This window comes from Notamacropus eugenii, chromosome 5 (assembly GCF_028372415.1).
Source record: "Notamacropus eugenii isolate mMacEug1 chromosome 5, mMacEug1.pri_v2, whole genome shotgun sequence".
Taxonomy (NCBI): Eukaryota; Metazoa; Chordata; class Mammalia; order Diprotodontia; family Macropodidae; genus Notamacropus; species Notamacropus eugenii.
In genome coordinates this window covers 96119048-96138623 of record NC_092876.1, presented here as the reverse complement: position 1 = coordinate 96138623, position 19576 = coordinate 96119048, and the positions used below count along the sequence as shown (strand labels likewise).

The 19576-nt window shown below is 40.0% G+C and overlaps 1 protein-coding gene across 5 annotated transcripts in view; it reads left to right on the top strand.

Moving 5' to 3' along the window:
- STIM1 (stromal interaction molecule 1) overlaps positions 1-19576 on the top strand; it is a 235567-nt gene that overhangs the window by 92326 nt on the left and 123665 nt on the right. For 3 of the 5 annotated variants that reach the window (XM_072610257.1, XM_072610255.1, XM_072610258.1), the window contains exon 2: positions 10345-10475. In XM_072610257.1, coding sequence (XP_072466358.1) covers positions 10345-10475 — 131 coding nt within the window. Of the gene's footprint in view, positions 1-10344; positions 10476-18178; positions 18242-19576 lie in introns of all 5 variants that reach the window. The other 2 variants (XM_072610256.1, XM_072610254.1) reach the window with 1 other exon arrangement.

Below are 19576 nucleotides of genomic sequence, written 5' to 3'. Positions count from 1 at the left end.
CTGACCTTATCTGCTATCATACTCATTTGCATATTTGTGTTCCAACCAAACTACACTATTTTCTATTCCTTGTTCTTTAAAAAAAAAGTTTTTATTGATGATTTTTATATCATCGTAGTTTTCTTCAATATCTCTTCTTCTACTCCCAGAGAGCCACCTTATATAACAAATGGTATTTAAAAAAAAAAAAAGAAAAAGAAAATGAAGAGGAAAAAATCAGCACAACTTATCAATGCATTGGAAAAGTCCAAAAACATGTGCAATGTGCAACTCCTATTGAGCTCCCACGTTCTCTAAGGCCATTCACCTATTCTTGTCCTTCCATCTGTGATCATGGTTCCTTGCCTCATTCCAAGAATAGTTTCCCCCATATCAGAATTTTGAAGTTCTTCTGCCCTTCTAACTTTAGCTAAGATGCCATGAAGAAATAGAACTCCTGATTTATTTTCCTTTCTCTTTTTCCTTTTGACCCCAGTAAAAGTGGTTGGTCTCTCCTTTCTCTTATTTCTCAGAGCAGTTTTTATAGACTGCCCCTTTGCACTTATCACTCTCTTCTATCATAATTGTTTGTGTGCATGCTGTTTTTGTATCCCTAATACCAAGCACAGGAATTTGCAGATGTATTCTGCTCATTAAACGTTGGTAGAATGAATTGACTAAATGACCAGGCTAGTTGAAAGTGATGTCTCAGAGCCCACATGCCAGAGAGGTTATTTGCCATGATTCTACTTGGTCAGAAGACATTTCGAGTTTCCCTAAATTCCTGTTTCCCTGCAGAGAGCTAAGCTGAGCTGTAGGTATGAAGGCCCTGTGGTGAAATGGGGACGTGCTGTTCTGAGAACATTCTTGCTAACAGGCTCCTTCTCAAGAGTATGCCCCTTGCTGGTCTTTGAGTCCTGTGCCAGGAGCATGCTGGCAGCACGGATGTTTGATTCAGACCCCAAGCTCCGAACTTTCCCAATTCCAGGGCCAGCCAGTTGCTCCCTACCGCAGGATTCAGGAAGTGCACTAAATTAACACCTTAACTGTGCCAGTAGAAAAGGGCAAGTTTCAGGAAATGTATCTTTATGTAGACAGATTCAATCACTATACAGATATTGAATACCTGACTAAAAGATAATAACTCATTTCTGTAACACTTTAGGGTTTACAAGGTGTTTTTCCTCCTGACAACCCTATTTTAGATAGTGTAAGCCCAAGGAGCACACTTGTGATAAGTGTCCTGTTAGCAAGAATATTCCCAGACCAGCACTCCTCTGTTTTCATGAACATTGTGACTTGCCTCAGGTCACACGGCCAGTAAGTGTGTGGAAGCTGGGATTCCAACCCAAGTTGCACCTAATTCCCAGTCTGTTGGCCTTTTTACTGTTGTACAAGAGGACGGGGTTGATGAGGAAGACTCTCGGTTCCTTAGGTGTCCTGCCTTTGGAAATCTTCACACTAACAATCTGGAGGAGTCAGTATTTCTCCTTACTTAAATGCTTTCCCCTCTTTGCCACCTTTCTGAGTTGCTTTCCCTACTCAGCTCTGGTCCTGTGTTTTCTAGGAATTTTCCTAACAATTGTAGCCTATGTCATCAGTTAGGCAGTTTATTAAGTGCCTACTGTGTGTCACATACTATACTAACCTCTGGGGATTCAAAGAAAGGCAAAAGACAGTTTTGCTTTCGAGGAGCTCACTGTTTAATGAAGGAGACAGCATGTAAACAACTATGCATATACAAACTGTGTACAGAATCAATAGAAAATAATTGACAAAGGGAAAGCACTGGAATTAAGGGGGGTTGGGAAAGGCTTCTTCTAGAAGGTGAGCTTTTAGTTTGAATTTGAAAGAAGCCAGGAGGTGGAGATTGAGAGGGAGACAATTACAGACCCAGTGAACAGCCAGTGAAAGTGCCTGAAGTCTGTAGAAGGAGCCTCTTGTTTGAAGAGGAAGGTAGCTAGATTGCAGATTGGAGGTGTGGTGTGGGGAGGAAGGGGAAAGAAGACTAGAAAAGTAGACATGGGGACTAGGTTATGAAGAGCTTTGAAGGCCGAACAGGATTTTATATTTGATCTGGAAGTGATAGGAAGCCACTAGAATTATTGATTGGGGAGTGGGTGACATGGTCAGATACTGACTTCTCCGATCTTTCATAGACGTCATGGTTTGCACATCTCTTTGGCATTTAACATTTTACTTGCTGTTTTGTACTGCTAATTATCTTTTCATTAGGAACTTCAGGTAGTAATTTAAAGGGCAAGAAATTTTGTTTTCTATATCACCCCCCCACCCACATGACCTAGTACATAAGTCTTCCATATTATAGATGCTAGATGCAGATGTGCATCTACACCTACATGTACACAGAAGTTTTGTCCATTATAGATGCACTGGCAGTGTTTGATTTGATAGAATAATTAAAAAAACCCCAAAACTAATAAAAAGTTTTCCTGATTTTTCTATAATCCTATAAAGTTTTCTAGAGAGGCAGTGGTGGGGTTATAGTTCCATGTCAGTAAATTCAGATGAGATATTTGTAAAGTGCTTAGCACAATGCCTGGCAATAGTCAGTACTCAACAAATGCTTCTTCCTTCCTTCCTACCTTCCTACCTTCCTTCCTTCCTTCCTTCCTTCCTTCCTTCCTTCCTTTCTTCCCTCCCTCCCTCCCTCCCTCCCTTCTTCCTTCCTTCCTTCCTTCCTTCCTTCCCTCCCTCCCTCCCTTTCTTCCTTCCTTCCTTCCTTCCTCCCTTCCTCCCTCCCTCCCTCCCTTCCTCACTCCCTTCCTCCCTCCTTTCCTTCCTTCCTCCTCCCCAAATTTCCTGTTGAGATGACCTGCAAAAGTCATGTTATGAATTTAGAATGTCACACATGGAAAGGACCTTAGAATATATAATAATAATTGCTCACATTTATGTAGCAGTTTAAAGTTTGCAAAGCATCTTACACATTATCTCGTGTGATCTTTACAACAACCCTGTGAAGTACATGCTATTATTATCCTCATTTTACAGATGAGGAAATTGAGACTAAGAAGTCAAATGACTTTCCTGGGGTCATATAGTTGGTAAGTGTCTGAAAATGGATTCAAATTCAGTTCTTCCTGACTTCCTCTGTGGATGTATATGTATACATACATAGATAAACATATACAGGAGTATATATTTATAGAGAAAGTGTATATGTATGCATGTATCTATATTATATGTGTGTATGTATAAAGACCTTAGAGATCATGTAGTCTACTTCTATAGTTTATAGTAGGAGACTGAAGTGTAGAGTGTGGATGGAGCACTAGATGTGGAGTCAAAAGACCTGGGTTCGGATCCTGGTGCTCCCACTTGCCAGCTGTATGACTCTGGGCAAATCACTTCACTTCTTAGAGTTTCTGCTTCCTCATCTCTAAAACGGGAATAATAAAATATCTGTATTTCTTATATCAGAGTTGTTATCAGATTCAAATGAGAAAATATGTGAAAAAGTGCTTTGTCAATCATTATGTTAGTTAAAATTAGGCTAATTCTAACCATGGAATGGACTTTAATAGATTCCCTCTTCATGGAGACTTTGATTTCAAGAAGAAGCTAAATGACCAGTTGTCATGGATCCTCTAGAAAGGATTCTTATTTTCACAGTCAATGAAAATGCCTGGAATCGGGAAATGGAACACCTTATTTGACAAACAGCAAAGAAGGCAGTGACCTTAGATGATACAGTTTGTAGGGGTGAGGGGAGCTGTAAGGTATAAAAAGACTGGACAGGTAGAAAGGGGTCAAGTTACAGAGGTCTTTAAATATCAGAGAATTTTATATTTGATTCTGAAAGCAACCAAGAGTCACTGAAATTGATTAAATGGGGGTGGGGTGACATAGTTAGATTTGTACTTTAGAAAGATCCGTTTGACAGCTGGTTAGAGAATGGACTGGAGTGGGGAGAGCCTTGAGGCAGGCAGATAGGTCCACCAGCAGGCCATTGCAATAGTCCTGAGGAGTCAATGAGGGCCTGAAAGAGAGTTGAAACAATGGCAGAGCAGAAAATGGGGTAGGGTGTATGAAGATATTAAGAAGGTTGAAATGACAGGACTTGGCAACTGATTAGATATGGAGGGGGTGCAAAAAGAAAGTATTAGGAAATTAGAAAGAGGGGAGGATTTGGTTGGGGGAAGGAGGAAAATAATGAGTTCAGTTTGGGACATGCTGAGTTTAGAATGTCTATGAAACATGCAATTTGGGTTGTTGAAAAGGCAGAGATGTGAGATGGAAGGTCAGGAGAGAGGGAAGGGCTAGACAGATAGATCTCAGATCATCTTCATAGAGCTGATAATTGAATCCCCTGGGAGCTGATGAGATCACCAAATGATATAGTAAAGAAGGAGAAGAGAAGAGGTCTAGGACAGAGCCTAGTTTTGTAAACCACAAAGTGGTACATAAATGGTAGTTAATAGTTGTTACTGTCAAGGTCATACAGTGAGTTAGTGTGAGAGTTAGGTCTAGGACTCTGGTCTCCAGACTCCCAGTGAAGTGTATCATTATGATTTAAACTAATTTACTAATAATAGGTTTCAAGGCCTTTTGTTAATTGCCTCTCTCCCTTCCTCCCACCACCTTTTCGCTCACTGCTCTGAGCCCTGAGCACTGTGGCTCACCGTCCCCCGGGTCTGACTCAGGTGCTTCTCACTGGGTTTGGACACCCCCCAGGTGCCTGCCAGGGGTCACTATCCTGCCTGCCATCAGTCACTGTGTTCTCTTGCCTACCTGGTGCAAAGAGTCAGAATTTTCAAATGCTAGAGTCAGGATTGAGAATTGGAGGTGACCTTAGATATCATCTGGTCTAATTCATTTTAAAGATGAGAAAATTGAGGCTCAGAGACTTGAAGAAAGTTGTCCAGTATCACATCGCTAGTAAATAGCAAGAGCTGGGTTTTGAACCCAGGTTTTTGGATTCCAAAGCCTGTGTACTATACTGCCTAAGAACTTTCCTGGGCAATAATTTCTGTTTAATTCCAGCAAGAAACTAAAAGTCTTAGGAAAAGATAGGCTTTTAGTACTCAATGGGCTGAGGGATTTGATGATAATTCTGATGATGGTTTAATGACAAGCTTTGGTATTTTAACACAGAAGTGCAGACAATACCAACAAAGCTGCTTCCCAGTCTGCTGCTTCTGGCACTCTCTTGTACAAATGGAAGTACTATATGTATGTGGGAGGCTCCTGAAAGTTAGTAGTAGACCCCCTAAGGGATTACCCAACTTTTGGGGGGTGTTTGGTTTGGGGTAAATTTTACTTATTTCACCCTTGCAAAAAGCCAGTATTTGCTCACTAGCCTGGAGTGAATGGTAAGTTTGATTGGATAAATTTGATTCACCAAGGCTCATAGGCTTCCTAACAAGTAGAACTGTATAACTTTGGAATGGACTTTGATGTGCTCCCCTTCCATGGAAGTTTTTGTTTCAAGAAAAGGCTAAATAATTACTTTGCATGAATCCTGTAGAGGGAATTCTTATTTGGGTATAGGTTGGACCAGAAGTTCTTTGATGTCTTTTCTAATTCTATGATTCTCCAGGGGGAGAAAGAGCCCTGATGAGGCAAGGAAGGGATGGCAATGACTGTTGAGAGAATCAAAGACAAGGAGATATTGGGGGAGATCCTGGCCAAGAGGATGTCCTCAGTTCTCTAGATATTATTATTAATACTTATTTCAAAAGATTAGAGTCTAATTTTCATACACTGGTGACCAGTGTTTCAGTGATGAGCCCTTCCATAATTAGATTTTCTACACCAAAACATAGATTTTTTTCCGGGCTTTTCTTTGTTAGGACCTTAAATTCTCCTTGCAGTCTTGTAGAGCCTTGATACTTCCACACATTGATGAGGAGACATTGGAGGACATTGGCTGGAGGCTTAATAATCACCAGAACTTTAAAACAGCAGCATTTTAAAAGTTGTAGACCACTTTCACATACATCTTAGTTGACCAAACTGGGGAGGTCAGTGTAAATCCCTTTCTTCATCTCCCTTTTTATAGAGGAAGTTAAGACTCACGTGGACTTGAACCAAAGACCTCTGAAGTGCCATTTCCTTTCTCCCACTCTGCTTCTAAAGGGAGCTAGTTAAGTCTCCTCAAGCTGATCTTTACCTTTCTCATCAACTAGGATACTGTGATGCAGAAGATGGGTTATACTAATATGTTTGGTTGCATACCTTTTATCTTCCCCTTCTCCCTCTTGCATTTAGGGTAAAATACAAACTCCCCTAGCTTGGCATTTAAACCCCTTTATGGGCTGTTTCCAACTTATTTATAGACTTAATTCATGTTACTCCTTCATACAACTGACATTTAATCAGACTGGCTTTTTTGCTTTTTCCAAAACTTGGCATTTAATCTCCTGTCTTTGGGCCTTTGCACAAACTGTGCCACACCTCATTCATTCCTTCACTTTCTCCAGATGTGGCTCAGAGCTAAACAAAGCCTTTCCTGTTCCCAACAGTGGTTAATGTTCTACTTGTCATGAAATGACTTTGATTTTACTTTATAAAGACTTGGTATTTACTTTTTATGTATATGGTAGCTAGTGTCTATATAGAACTTTAAAGTTTGCAAAGGGCCTTACATATGTTATCTAGTAAAACATAAAGGTCTGAAGGTAGGGACTTGTTTTTCATTTTTGTCTTTTGTATCTGTAGTAGTTGATACAGTAGGCACTTGATAAATGCTTTTTGAATGAATGAATGAATCCATCATTTGACAGCTTTTCCTTCAGTGAACTTGTTCATTTGCCTTTCAGATTGAGTCCTGTAAGTCAGCAGTGTCAAGAAAGGGAATCAGACTAATAATGCTGCCTAGGGTTCATTTTAGTGACTGGGCCTTCAGTTCCCAAGCTGTAGCATGTATTAATTGCATACCTAGAGCGAGAGGAAATGACAGGGCTCTTGCACTTAGATCAGTTACCAATACAGGAACTAAAAGGCACATATGAAATTGCTTTAGAGTAGTTTATTGTTTAATGGTATGGGCTGACTGTAAAAGCAACCTGAGGTCTCTAGAGGGCTAACATTGTAGACCAGATGAGTCAAGAACAGCTTTCTGAAGGAGAAAGAAATCCTCCCAGGGCCTACCTTCCATAAGTCTGACCATGTGCCTCTCCTGCTCAAAGATAAATGTCATAACCTGGCATCAGTCAGGATCCAGTGTAACTTTCAAATGAGGATTAGATGATCCCTTGTTGGGATTGATTCCTGCTTAGGCACAAGCTGGACTAGAAATCCCTGAAGGCCCTTCCAACTTTGGAATTCTGTGATTCATTCCAGCCTAATTTTCTGATGTTGTTCATTCACTGCATTCCAGTATAATTGGACTATTAACTATTTTCCAATCTTATTCTGCCAACTCCTGCCTTTATCCAATCAAGCAGGTCATTTTCTTTGCTTGAAAGGCATACGTTCCTCATTTCCCCCTGTTGAAACTCTTTTACTTCTTTAAAGCTTAGTCAGGTGCCACCTTCTTTATAAAGCTTTCTTTCATCTCATCCCTACCTCCCTCTACTCCTCATGGAGATGGATTATGCCCCTCCCCCTCCCTGCCCCTTATAGTTCTCCTAGCACTTTGCTGGTCTTTCTATCACATTCTACTTCGAATGAAACTTGCGTGCATGCTGTGTTGCTTTTCATCTTTATTTCCCCAGCACCAAGTATAAGGCCTTGCACATAGGCACCTTAGGTAAATGTCTGCTGAACTGAATCCTAAGAATACCAGCAATACTGTCCTGAGTTTTAATTTGCTCCAGGTGATATAGTGGCACATACCACTGGGGGCACTGGAAAAGTAGGCAAAAAAATGAGGTAAGTAGGAGGCTGGACGTAGAGCTAGAACTCATGTCTCTGGCAGAATGGTCTTGTTTGGTGTGCTACTCAGGAAACTGGCTATTTTCTTTATTTTTCTTAATATGCACTTAAGAAACCTGAATATATCAATATGCAAATGACAGAAAATGAAGATTATATTTGAAATTATCAACTTCCATTACTTACAGTTTGATTTTTAAAAAGTATATGTAGTACAATAGAAAAAAAAACTGTCCCACTCATTTGTAACACCTTCTGAACTTCCTTCTACATACTTTTAACGTTTCATTGATGCTTTTTTCTTTTCTAGTGTCACTCATTACCCACACGCTCTTCTCTGATAATTCATTCCCCTCTCCTCCAAATAAAAACTCTTCTACAGAGGACTCAAAAGACTAGTGTAGTGAAGTAAGACAGATTCATACATTGGCCATATTTGAAAATGCATGTCTCATTTTTCACCTCTAGCCCATTATCTCTCTGGCATTTTTCCTGTAGATACCTTGTCTGCATTTAGCTCTCCCACCACAAAAACTCACTCTTCTAACTTCCTTGGACCAGAGGGAACAGAAGGAAGGTCCTGCTTCCCTGATAATTCTTACTAAGACATATGCTTGTAGAAATAATCCAGATAGAAACTGGCCACTTGATACCAGGCTCAAGGAGTTCCCTCCATCCCTTTCCTTTTTTTTTTTTTTCTTATGAAGGAAAGAGAGTTACTCAGGGTCACATAATGAATGAAGCTGGTAGCAGAGCTAGACTTAGAATACAAGTGTGTATTGGTAAATATTTAACAACCAGATCTTTGGGGAGAAAATGTGCCTGTAATGCATTTGTAAATTTAATCTGTATTGTTAACATTTTCTTAATCTTTTCTTAAGTTTAGGTAATCAGCATAACAATAAATCAGGCCCAGATTTGTAGTTTGCTAATTTTCAAGGTAAATGCTCACACTGAAAATTTAATGATTGGCTCTCTGAGCAGTTATAATCTTGTACAAGCACATCCTTGATATTGGATATCATTCTGGAACTTCATGCTCTCATACCCTCTTCTCACCATTGCTGTGACTATTTCCAATTGGCCTTCCATTAGGGCTTTACCTAATGCTAATTTCCTTCAATAAGTAAACATTTATCATGTACAAAGTATATAAGATCCAATGCCAGACACTGAACCTCATGGATAACTCATTCCAACAGCCAGGATGGGAATCTGTAGGGAAAGCCTGGTGTAGCAGAAAGCACAAAAATCCAGAAATCAGGTCATCTGCAATCTAGTATCAAATATATGTTGAGTAACCTTGGACAAGTCTCTACTGTAGGTGTGAGTTTCCTCCTCAATAAAACAGAGATAACAAAATACAAATGAGTAGATGCTTAAAGGGTTGTTATAAGAATGAGATGATGTGTAAAAAATTTTTGAAAATTGTGAAGTGCTACATGCAGTGGAGATCAATGAACTTGAGTCCAATCATAATCTAGCTGTGTGATAGAGGCAAACTTTCTGAGACAGATGAGTTTGGAGGGCATTTTTTCCTTCTGTGTAAATGAATTCTTGGCTATCACCAACAATTCAACAAACATTTATTTCACACAATTTGAGTTAGAAGGACCCTCAATGGCACAGTCTTTTTTCTTAAGAAATTTATAATCTGGTTTGGAGATAAGATTCAGACACATAACTATAAGATAAATTAGAATTTTAGAAGCATGTAGAAGAGAGGTACAAAATACTCTTATAGATTTGAAGAGGGTAAAAGATCATTTCTTCTGAGGAGGATTTTCCTGTCCTTTGCCTCCAATATTTTTCCTTCTCACAACTTGGGAGAAACCTGAGATTGGCCAATTCAGAATAAAGAGTTAGGGATTAAGCTCTAGCACTATACCCAGTCTTGGACTCTGCTATGTTATGAGAGAGATTTTTAAAAAAAAGATAATAATCTCAGGCTTTGAGGGGCTTATAGGTTAGCTAATGAGATAAGACTGTTGTTGTTTAATTGTTTTTCAGTTATGTCCAACTCTTTATAACCCCTTTTGGGGTTTTCTTGGCAACGATACTAGAGTATTTTGCCATTTCCTTCTCCAATTCATAAACGTATAAGGAAAGAGGCAAATGAGATTAAGTGACTTGTCCAGGGTCACCCAGCAGCTTGTATGTGTCTGAGGCCTGATTTGAACTGAGGAAGATGAGTCTTCCTGACGCCAGGCCCAGCACTCTATCCACTGTGTTGGCTGGAGTCAGGTGCTTTATTGGTAAGACAGAATGGGCTGTTCCAAAGAGTTGGTAAACACTGGAAGTATTCAAGTGAAAAATGGATGACTGCTTGTCAGGGATCTTGTGAAGGGGATTCCTATTCATGTATAAGTTGGATTTGTCCTTTTAAAATCTAAGTCTGTGACAGAAAATGCTGTGGGAGTTGTGAGGGAGGAGTGCCTTACTGTTGTAGCAGTCTAGAGAAATCTGCTTCCTGCCTTTGGCTCATGTGGGTATGACAGTGGCCTGTTTCTTTCTCTCTGACAGAATTCTGCAGGATTGACAAGCCCTTGTGCCACAATGAGGATGAGCAGCTCAGCTTTGAGGCCGTCCGAAACATCCACAAGCAAATGGATGATGATGCCAACGGCAACGTGGATGTGGAGGAGAGTGATGAGGTGACAAATTCCCCCCCCTCCCCCCCCTTCCTGCATCATGTCTTCTTGTTCTTCTTCCTTTCAGCTTTCCCCCCTTTGCCTTTGCCTTGTGTGTGAAGCCTAGCCCTGAAGGCAGAGGGGATGTAAGATATCTTCTGTGAGGTAGCACCAGCCTATCTGGGTATTATAATGCCATATAGCCCTGTGAGTTCTCAGTGAGAATATAATAGCTCAGGGCTGGGTGGGCCTGTGAAGTTGATGATAGGTTGATAGTTTGCCACCCCTGATCATGGTATTTCTGTAACCCAGGTTTGCCATCTCTGTTTTGGTTGGTCCGTTGGGCTGACTAGATCATTCATTACTAGGCTACTCCAAAGCACTTAAGATCAAGAGATCAATTTTCCCCAGAGCCTCTGACCTCTCTGAGAAGGACAATGAACATTAGCTGTATACTGGTCATCCTGCTGAGTCTAGTCATTGAGTTCATTTGGGCCTGAGGCTGTCATCATGCTCTAAGCAGACTGACTTAAACAGCCCTAAGATTTGATAGAACCTTATCATTTCGTCACAGACACAAAAATCTCACACTTGAAAAATTAAGGGATTATCCAATATGAATCTGAGGGCCAAATGAATGATACAGCCTATAAGGCAGAATTCTGAGAGTTTAAAGAAAGAAAAAAAACTTCCTGCAGATAATTTCTTTAATGATGTTTCTGCTGTGCTTACTCCCATATTAACATAAAGTTCTGATTTGCATGAGGATTTGAGTCCATACATAGATGAGCAATCAGAGGATAAGGCATAGAGTACTGGTTCCTGTTACATTTCCATTCCCTAATCAAACTTAGGAGACTGGAACCTGAGACTAACTCATGAAATGAACATGTGAAAACATGAGGAACCTTTGAAAGATCTGGAGGAAGACTTGGAGAATGGGATATGATGGCTAACTTCCAATATCTGAATGGCTATACTGAGGGCAGGTGGAACAGACTTGTTCTGTGTGGCCCCAAAGGGAAGAAAGAACTAGGAAGGTGGAGGCAAGAAATGGATCATAGCCAAAGAAGATTAAGAATGATCACAAATGGACCTTAGATGTTATTTAGTCCAGTCCCTTGAATTTACAGATAAGGAAACTGAGGCCTATAGAGCTCTGTTAAAGAACTTACTTAAGTAAGTAGTGACAGTTGGGATTTGAACCCAGGTCCTCTGACTGCAAATCCAGCACAATTTCCACTGTACTACACTTTCCCATAAGGAAGTGACTTGCCCAAGGTTATACAGATATATCAGAGCTGGAATTTAAACCAGCTCATTTATTCATATATTTATTCAGCAGATATTTACTAAATATCTTTTATGTGCAGAGCTGGGGGAGATACAAAATTTAGGCATTCTTGACTTGATGCAGCTTACAATTTCATGATCTTCTGACTCCAAATCCAGTGCTTTCTCTCCTATTCTCTGATGATGCAGGAAGGCAGATTCCGCCTCAACATAAGGAAAGACTTGTCAGAACAATCTGACAGTGGCTGTCTTAGTAGGGAATAGTCATTTTCCATCACTGGAGGTCTTTAGAAAAATGTTTATTTTATTATAAACTTGATAGCTGTCAACAAAAACAAATAATCAAATATGCAAAGTAAGGGACATAATCTTACATAAAACTCATTGAGCTTCACAAAGTAGAACTAAATGAATGAACCAACAAGCAAAATAAATGCTTTTGTTCTGTGTCTCCTGTTGTATGTGATGTTCTGGTATCCCTTGCTTCTTTCTTCCTTCCTTTTTCTTATTTTCCTTTATTGCCTTTCTTCCTCCTCTTCTTCCTCTCCTAGTAAGGTAGTTGTAATTGGTGTGAATATAGTTCTGATCTGCTGACTTCACTTTGTAACACTTCATGTAGATCTTTTCATATTTACTTGTATGCTTCATGTCTTTTAAAAAGCAAGCACCATAGTATTCTATTACATTAATATACCATAATTTATTTGGCAATTTTCCAACTGTTAGGAATATATGTTGTTCATAAATTTTTTTATTTAGGGTACAGATAGACCTTCTCTCCCCTCCTTTTATTATGTTTTTAAAATAAAATTCTGTTAAGGGAATTTTGAGGTCACAAGATGTATGATCAACTTTGGACTCATTATCAATTACCATATTGCCTTTAAAAATGTTTTCACCAATCTATAATCACACCAAAAATGTCATAGAGTACATATTTCATCACAGCTCTGCAAATCTAAGGTGCTACCTTTCTAATGAGGAAGACTGGAAATGCACCTTAAAGCCCAGATTTAAGCATTCTCTCCAGCTTTGCTTACAGTTCTTAAAAATATTTTCCAGTGACCTGTTCCTACAGCCATGATGGACTACATTATAGTAGTCCTATCTACATAGTGGGAGGTCAGGTAGCCATAGTCAGGTGCGGAGCCTAATCTGGCTGTGACCAGAAGTCAGGACATTGGGCTCTGGGCCCAAGAGACTCAGAAGAACTTCTAAGGGGTTTCACCTGAGTTAGGAATGGAGGAGAAAGCCCAACAAATGATTAAATTGTTTAGGCAACAAGAATATCATAAGCAGCTGTCTAAGCATGTCCTTTGCTGGGCAGGGGAGCCCAAACAAGAAGGCATGGTCCCTACCCTTACTTAAGGAGTTGATGGAAGGAGACACACACACCTGAAACAAAAAACCAGTCAGGCTGTATGTGATCTAGCTTAAAAAGGCTACATGTTAGAACCATGGGCCAAATTGAATGAGATGAAATAGAATAAGAAAAATGTAAATTTCTATACTTGGCTGGTCTGGTTGGAGAGACAGGAATGTATTGAGGAGTTTTAGGTGAGAAGGGGGTCTCTCATAGGGGGTCTTGAAGTTTTGAAAATTTTGAAAACTTGTAATAGGTTTTAGGAAGCCAGTAAGATTCCTGAGTTGGGGAGTGATATAATGAAAGCATTTGTGATGTTTACTTAGCATTTTCAAGCATCAGTAGACCTTGAAAGCCAGATTTAAGTCAAACAAATGAATTACTTATTGTAGAGGGAATAACTTCTTGTTTCAGGTGGTACAAGACATGCCACGTGGCCTTTTTCTTAGGAGCTGGGCTATCTTGGTGACTTCTCAGTAGCATTTGACAGTGCTTATTAACTCCTACTGTATATTCTGGCTTCCCACAGCTTCTGATACGTTGTACTCTCCTATTTCTCTTTCTACCTCTCAGTTCTTCTTCTTTTTTTTTTTTGCAGGCTCTTCATATTTTTTTTGACACTTTTAATGTAGGTTTGTTCCTTTGTCATTTTTTCTCTCTGTGTATACCTCCTCTCATTCCAAGGGCTTCAGCCACTACTTCTGTGAAGCTGACCCCCAAACTGATAGCTGACCTCTGAGCTCCAGCTGCTTTGTATACAGGATGTGCCCAATAATCATAACTTTCCTACAGCACTTTATGATTTGTAAGTAATAATAATGATGGCTGACATTGACATAGTACTTCCTGTGTGCCAGGCACTGTGTGTTAGTGTGTTTACAAAACACTTTCATCACACTTGTTCTGTGAAATAAGCGGTACAGCTTTAATTATCCCCATTTGACAGGTGAACAGATTGAGATTCAGTGATCTAGGTAAAGTAAGGTGTCCAAGCCTGCACAGCTGGTGTCAGAGCCAGGACTAGCAGTGAGCTTCATGAACAGATAACCTAATGGCTGGGGCAGGAAGTGGTTACAAGTTTCTGTGTGGGGGTGCGACTTTTTTAGATGTTTTTACTGTCCCCTCCTCCTCTTCTTTCCACTTTGGGCTGCATCTTGATGTCAGTGAAGGGAGGAAGAAAATGTTCTCTTTAGAAGAATGTTACCACAACAAAAAAGCTTGTCAGCACAGACTGTTCAAAAATCATACAAAAGCTGCCACCCTTCTCTTGCCTGTGCCTGCTGTGAACTGTTCTTTTCCAGCAATGTCTATCTCTCCATGGCCTCCTTATTCCCCACCCCCCACTGCTGTCTGTCTTTGTGGCTTCCAAGACTTACTGTCTCTATTTTCTGTAATGAGTGAGAGCCTCTGGCTTTTAAGAGAAGAAACTTGATTGATTGTGGCTGATGGCAAAATTGTGCTTCTTTCTTGTCAGTCTAAACAAATGAGAGCAGGTCCACCAACTAAATGGACTTTACCCCTGGTAGAAAGGCCCCTTCTGAGCTTAAGAGGCCACGTGGTTAATGGTGGGGATACTTGATAATGTTGGGAGCCTATAGATTCCTATAATGTAGAGTAGACCATCCCCTAGACCTTGGGTTCAGCTTTAGAGAATACCGTGTGGTTGTTGGGTGATATCTCATTTATCTTTTCTCATTAGAGGAATAAAGTACATGGGATAGTTTCAGAATAACTGGGGCTTACCTTGTTAAGCACTGAATCTTACTTTGTTTTAACCATTTTTGGAGGAATTCAATGGCTCAGTGGCCCCCAGACACTAGGCTTTTTTAGTCTATTTATTCTTTATAGTTGTGTTTTGATTTGTTTTTTGGCTTCTAACTTCTCATAGAATCTTAGAACTGTAAGGACCTTCAAGGAACATCTATTCTAACCTATACCTGAATGAATTCTCTCTCTCTCTAAATGTGGGCATTTTAGCCCCAGATTGAAAACCTCCAGTGAAAAGAAAATCACTTATTCTTGAGGCATTCTTTTCCATTTTAGGTCTGAGTGTTTGAAAGTTTCTTCTTATTTTGAGCTGAAATCCGCTTTTCTGCAGCTTTTGCCTGTTGCTTCTCATTGTGCTGTCTGGGGTCAAGCAGAATAAACCTAATTCTTTTCCCCATTTGACAGTCCTTCAAGTAGCTAATGACAGAAACGATCTGTCGACCAAATTCTTCTCTTCCTCTGAACTTTTATGACATATGTTATATATTTTTAAGTAGTTAAATTCTGACTTGCATTTTGTATGAATTGTTCCTTTATGTTTGTAATTTTTGTTTCCCTAAATAGACTGTAAATTCCTCAAGTGCATGGACCTAGCACTCATAGTGCAATATTAAGAACGCTAAATTTGGAGTCAGAGGACCTGGGTTCGTTTCCTAGTTCTACTATTTATTACCTGTGTATAAGTCACTTCCCATCTCCCGCTTCAGTTTCTTCATTCAGTAAATTTATTAAATACATGATGTGTGCTGGGTAGCCTGATGTAGTGGATAGAAAATGGGCCTTCGACTCAGGAAGACCTGGGTTCAAGTTGTAGATCTGACACATAATGCCTGTGTGATCCTGGGAAAGTGACTTAACCACTCAGTTCCCCCAGGCAAATTTTCTAAGATCTTAAGTTGCCAAGAAGGTAACCAGCTGCATTGGCAGAGGAAGTTCCTCAGACCTCACTTTACTGACAAAATCACAGGTCTGGCACACACAAAAAAATGTTCCAAGTAGTTTTGTAGGTTTTAGTGATATAGTAACCGAAGCAAACAGCCCCTGCCTTCAAGGAGGTTACATTCTAATGGAAAGAAGCAACATGTACACAGATAAGCAAATTCAAAATATTTACAAAATAAATTTAAAGTAATTTGTAGAGGGTGAGTGCTGATAACTTGGAAAATTAGTAAAGACCTCTTATAATATGAGGGGTTTGAACTAATTCATATTTAAGGTCCCTTTATCTCTAATTTGTATGTTTGTATTGCTCATGGTACCAGGTATTGAAATAAGCACATGATAGAAAGTGTGGTTTGCATGCATTAAGAAGATCTAGGTTTGAGTTTGAAATTCTTTCGTTGACTGTGGTAACATTGAGCAAACCTGTTTTCCTCTATGAGCCTCATTTTGCGTGTTTGTGAAATTAAGGGGTTGGCAGGGAAGTACATTAGATCATCTTTTACTTCTGTCCCAGCTTTACCATGTGAGGTGCTCAGTTCAGACTTGTTGGATGATTTTGTTATGAGAGGGGGCTTTTGGGAGTACATGTATGGCCTCCTCAGAGAACTTGTATTGCAGCAGACTCATTCCTACCATCTGGGATAGATCCTTATCATGTCAATGAATACGTATAGAAGCAACAATTGAGCGCCAGAAGAATATAGGATCTAAGTAGTAAAGGGAATGTTTACTTCCCTGGGGTCCTGAAGACTAGTGGTAGCAATAGATCCCAATGTACACATAGACAAATATAGACCCAGAGCAGAAACACAGACAATTTCCAGTTACTTGCTGTGCTGGCTTTACACGGCAGTCTTTCCTCCCAGTCAGAGGCCAGCTTCCTCCTGTAATTGAGCTGTCTTTCTTAACCATTGTGCTCATGTTAGTGATATTTCAATTCTACAGTTGTCCCAAGATTGTTCAGAATGGAATTGCTGAGGGTTTGATACAGAAAACTTACTGTGTCATTAACCCTGTCATTATTAGATATGGACCTAGGGCATCCCTTACTTTCCCTAATATTTCATCTATTAGAATGTGCATATACACATAAAATAGCTTAAGATCTTCCTAAGTGTGATGGAAGATCAGTTTTCATTCATTCAATAAATTAAGAAGTAGTAAGTGCTTACTACGTATCAGGTGCTATGCTAGACACTGAGGACCCAAAGACAAAATTGAAATAGTTCCTGCCCACAAGGACTTTACACAGTTGGGGGAAAGGGGGAGTAGTGAAGTAGACAACATGTATACACACAAGCAGATGCAAAATTATAAAAAGTAAATCCCAAGGAATTTCAGGTTGGTGGTTGTACCAATGGTTGCAGGGATAGTTAGTAAAGGCTTCTTGTAGGAAGTTGTCCTTGAGCCGAACTTACACCAAGAAAAACTAGATAATGCATTCTGAACCCAAGTAAGCCCTCTGGGTTTATTCAGTGTTTTGGATTCTTCATGAAGCATCATGAGTTAGCATAGAGGTTCTTAACCTTTTTTTATGTCATACACCCTTTTGGCAGTCCAGTGAAGCATATTTTTTAAATACACAAAACAAAATATGTAGGATTACAAAGGAAATGCCACTATAAAAATGTTTTTGAAAAAAGTGTTCAGGAATACCAGGTTAAGAACTCCTGATTTAGTGGAAAGAACACTGGGTCTTGAAATAGATCTAAGTATAAGCCCTGATTCTGCCACTAACTAGCTATGTAGCTATGGACCATTCACCTTAGACTTTATTTTCTAAGCCACTTTTCTCCTCTGTAAAATGTGAATGATCATCTTCTACCTCACAGGGTTGCTGTGAGGCAAATGCTTGGTAAACCATAAAGGTCTAAAGAAATGTGGGCTCTATTATTATTGCCCTTCTTTATGAGGATTTATAGAGCATTATGACTAGAAGGAAACCCTGGGAATTAGACATAAAGATAATGTGAACTATGGGTCCTTATAACAGTAGGTCATAATGAGAGACTCAGAATCTCACTCAGTGAACTGACTTCAGGCTGTTTTTGCCTAATACCGGGCAGTATAAGAAAAGGCACTGACACTATCATTTCAGAGGCCTCAGGGCATTCTTCCTGGGGAGGAGAAAATAGTTTTCCTTTGGGAAATGCCAGAGCCACTTACAAGGGTCTACTTAAATCTGCCATGATGCAGATCCCTTGGAGCCCTTCAGTTGGCAAGTTCCTGAGGAATCTCAAGGCCCTTTGGGAAGAAAATCATTGGCAAATCCCTGGCTTCCTTGTGGTAGATCCTTTCTAGGTTTTTATCATAAAGATCAGGAGTAGCACAGTCTACATGGGCCTTCTTTCTCCCTTCTCAGGATTCACTCAGTCCAGTTACCATGTCACTTCCAAAGGAGGCCCCAGGATCCTTCTTGTCAACAGTGAGCAGCTTCCATAAGAGTCGCCATCTTTGGGAATTTACCCTGTAATCCTTGGAGAGGTGGAGCCCAGAGAGGTTATCCCAAGGGTTAACACTTTTGTGAAGTGGCATGCCACGCTTTCCTGTACCCCCTTATGGGGGTGAGGGTGGGGGTGGTATCAGATCTCCCCTGAAAGGAGGGTGGAGGGATTGGGAATTTTTTGGCAGAAATTGCCCTGGGCCTTACTTAGCCCCTGACCTTTCAGGGAGTCAGGGTGGGAGTGGACAACTTGGAGGAGGAGGAGGGTGGTGACAAATTAAGCTTTTCCTGCCCAACCATATAGTCACATACATACACCTCTTTCCACAATCTTTACTGCAAAAAAATCATCTGATATGCCACCTTCAGCCTACATACCATTGGCTGCCAGCCTCTCCTGTTAAATTCATTTTCTTTTATTCTTTCATTCCACACATACTTTATAAGTGTCTACTGTGTGCAGAGCACTGTGCTTGGATAAAAAGTTTTAGTAAGACTCCATTAGTGCCTTTATGGAATTCCCAACGTAGTAGGAGTATAAGACATAAACAGAGAAACGTATACCTAAAATTTTATGTGATTAAATTCATTGTAGAGGCACGGAGAGATGTTATATGAGACTTGAAAGGGAAGGTAATTACTAAAATGGGTGGAGGGACCTTGGGTGACTTCCCTGAGGAGGCTTTAAAATTTGGCTTTTAATGTAATGCAAAGAATTCAACAGGTAAAGAAGGGAAAAGAGGACATTCTAGGTAAAGAGAAGATACAAGTAAAGACATGGTGGTGGGAGAGCTCTTGGCATGTTTTAAGAGGATTGAGGAGAGACCAGTTTGGGACATGGAGGGCTCTGATATAAAAGAAATTCAAATCTTTGAATTAGGATTTGCAATTTAGTGCATCTTCCCACGAGTCTTTGGGACATGTTTAGACAATGTCTTTTTTAGACTCTGAGCAACAACTTTCCATTCCTTGAATCCTCCTTGGAGGTAGAGGGAGAAGAAAGCAACAAAGTAAAACTCGTTGATATTATTGATAGTTATCTGACTTGCTCTAGGAGGGCCCTGGGAGCCTGTTTCATAGGCCAGCTTTCTCTTACTGCCATAACAAAGAACATCAACACTGCTGACCCTAATAACCCCTAGTTACTTTAAGTATGTCATGGAATTTTGTTAAAATGATCCTGTTGTATTTCACTAAAGTCCTGGTGGCTCATCACTGTGTGAAGCTAACCTGGGGTTCCCGAAGACTGTGCCCATGAAGCAAAGGTTCTGGCAGGTCCTATCAAGTTTTGAATATGTGTCTGTCATCAGAAAACCA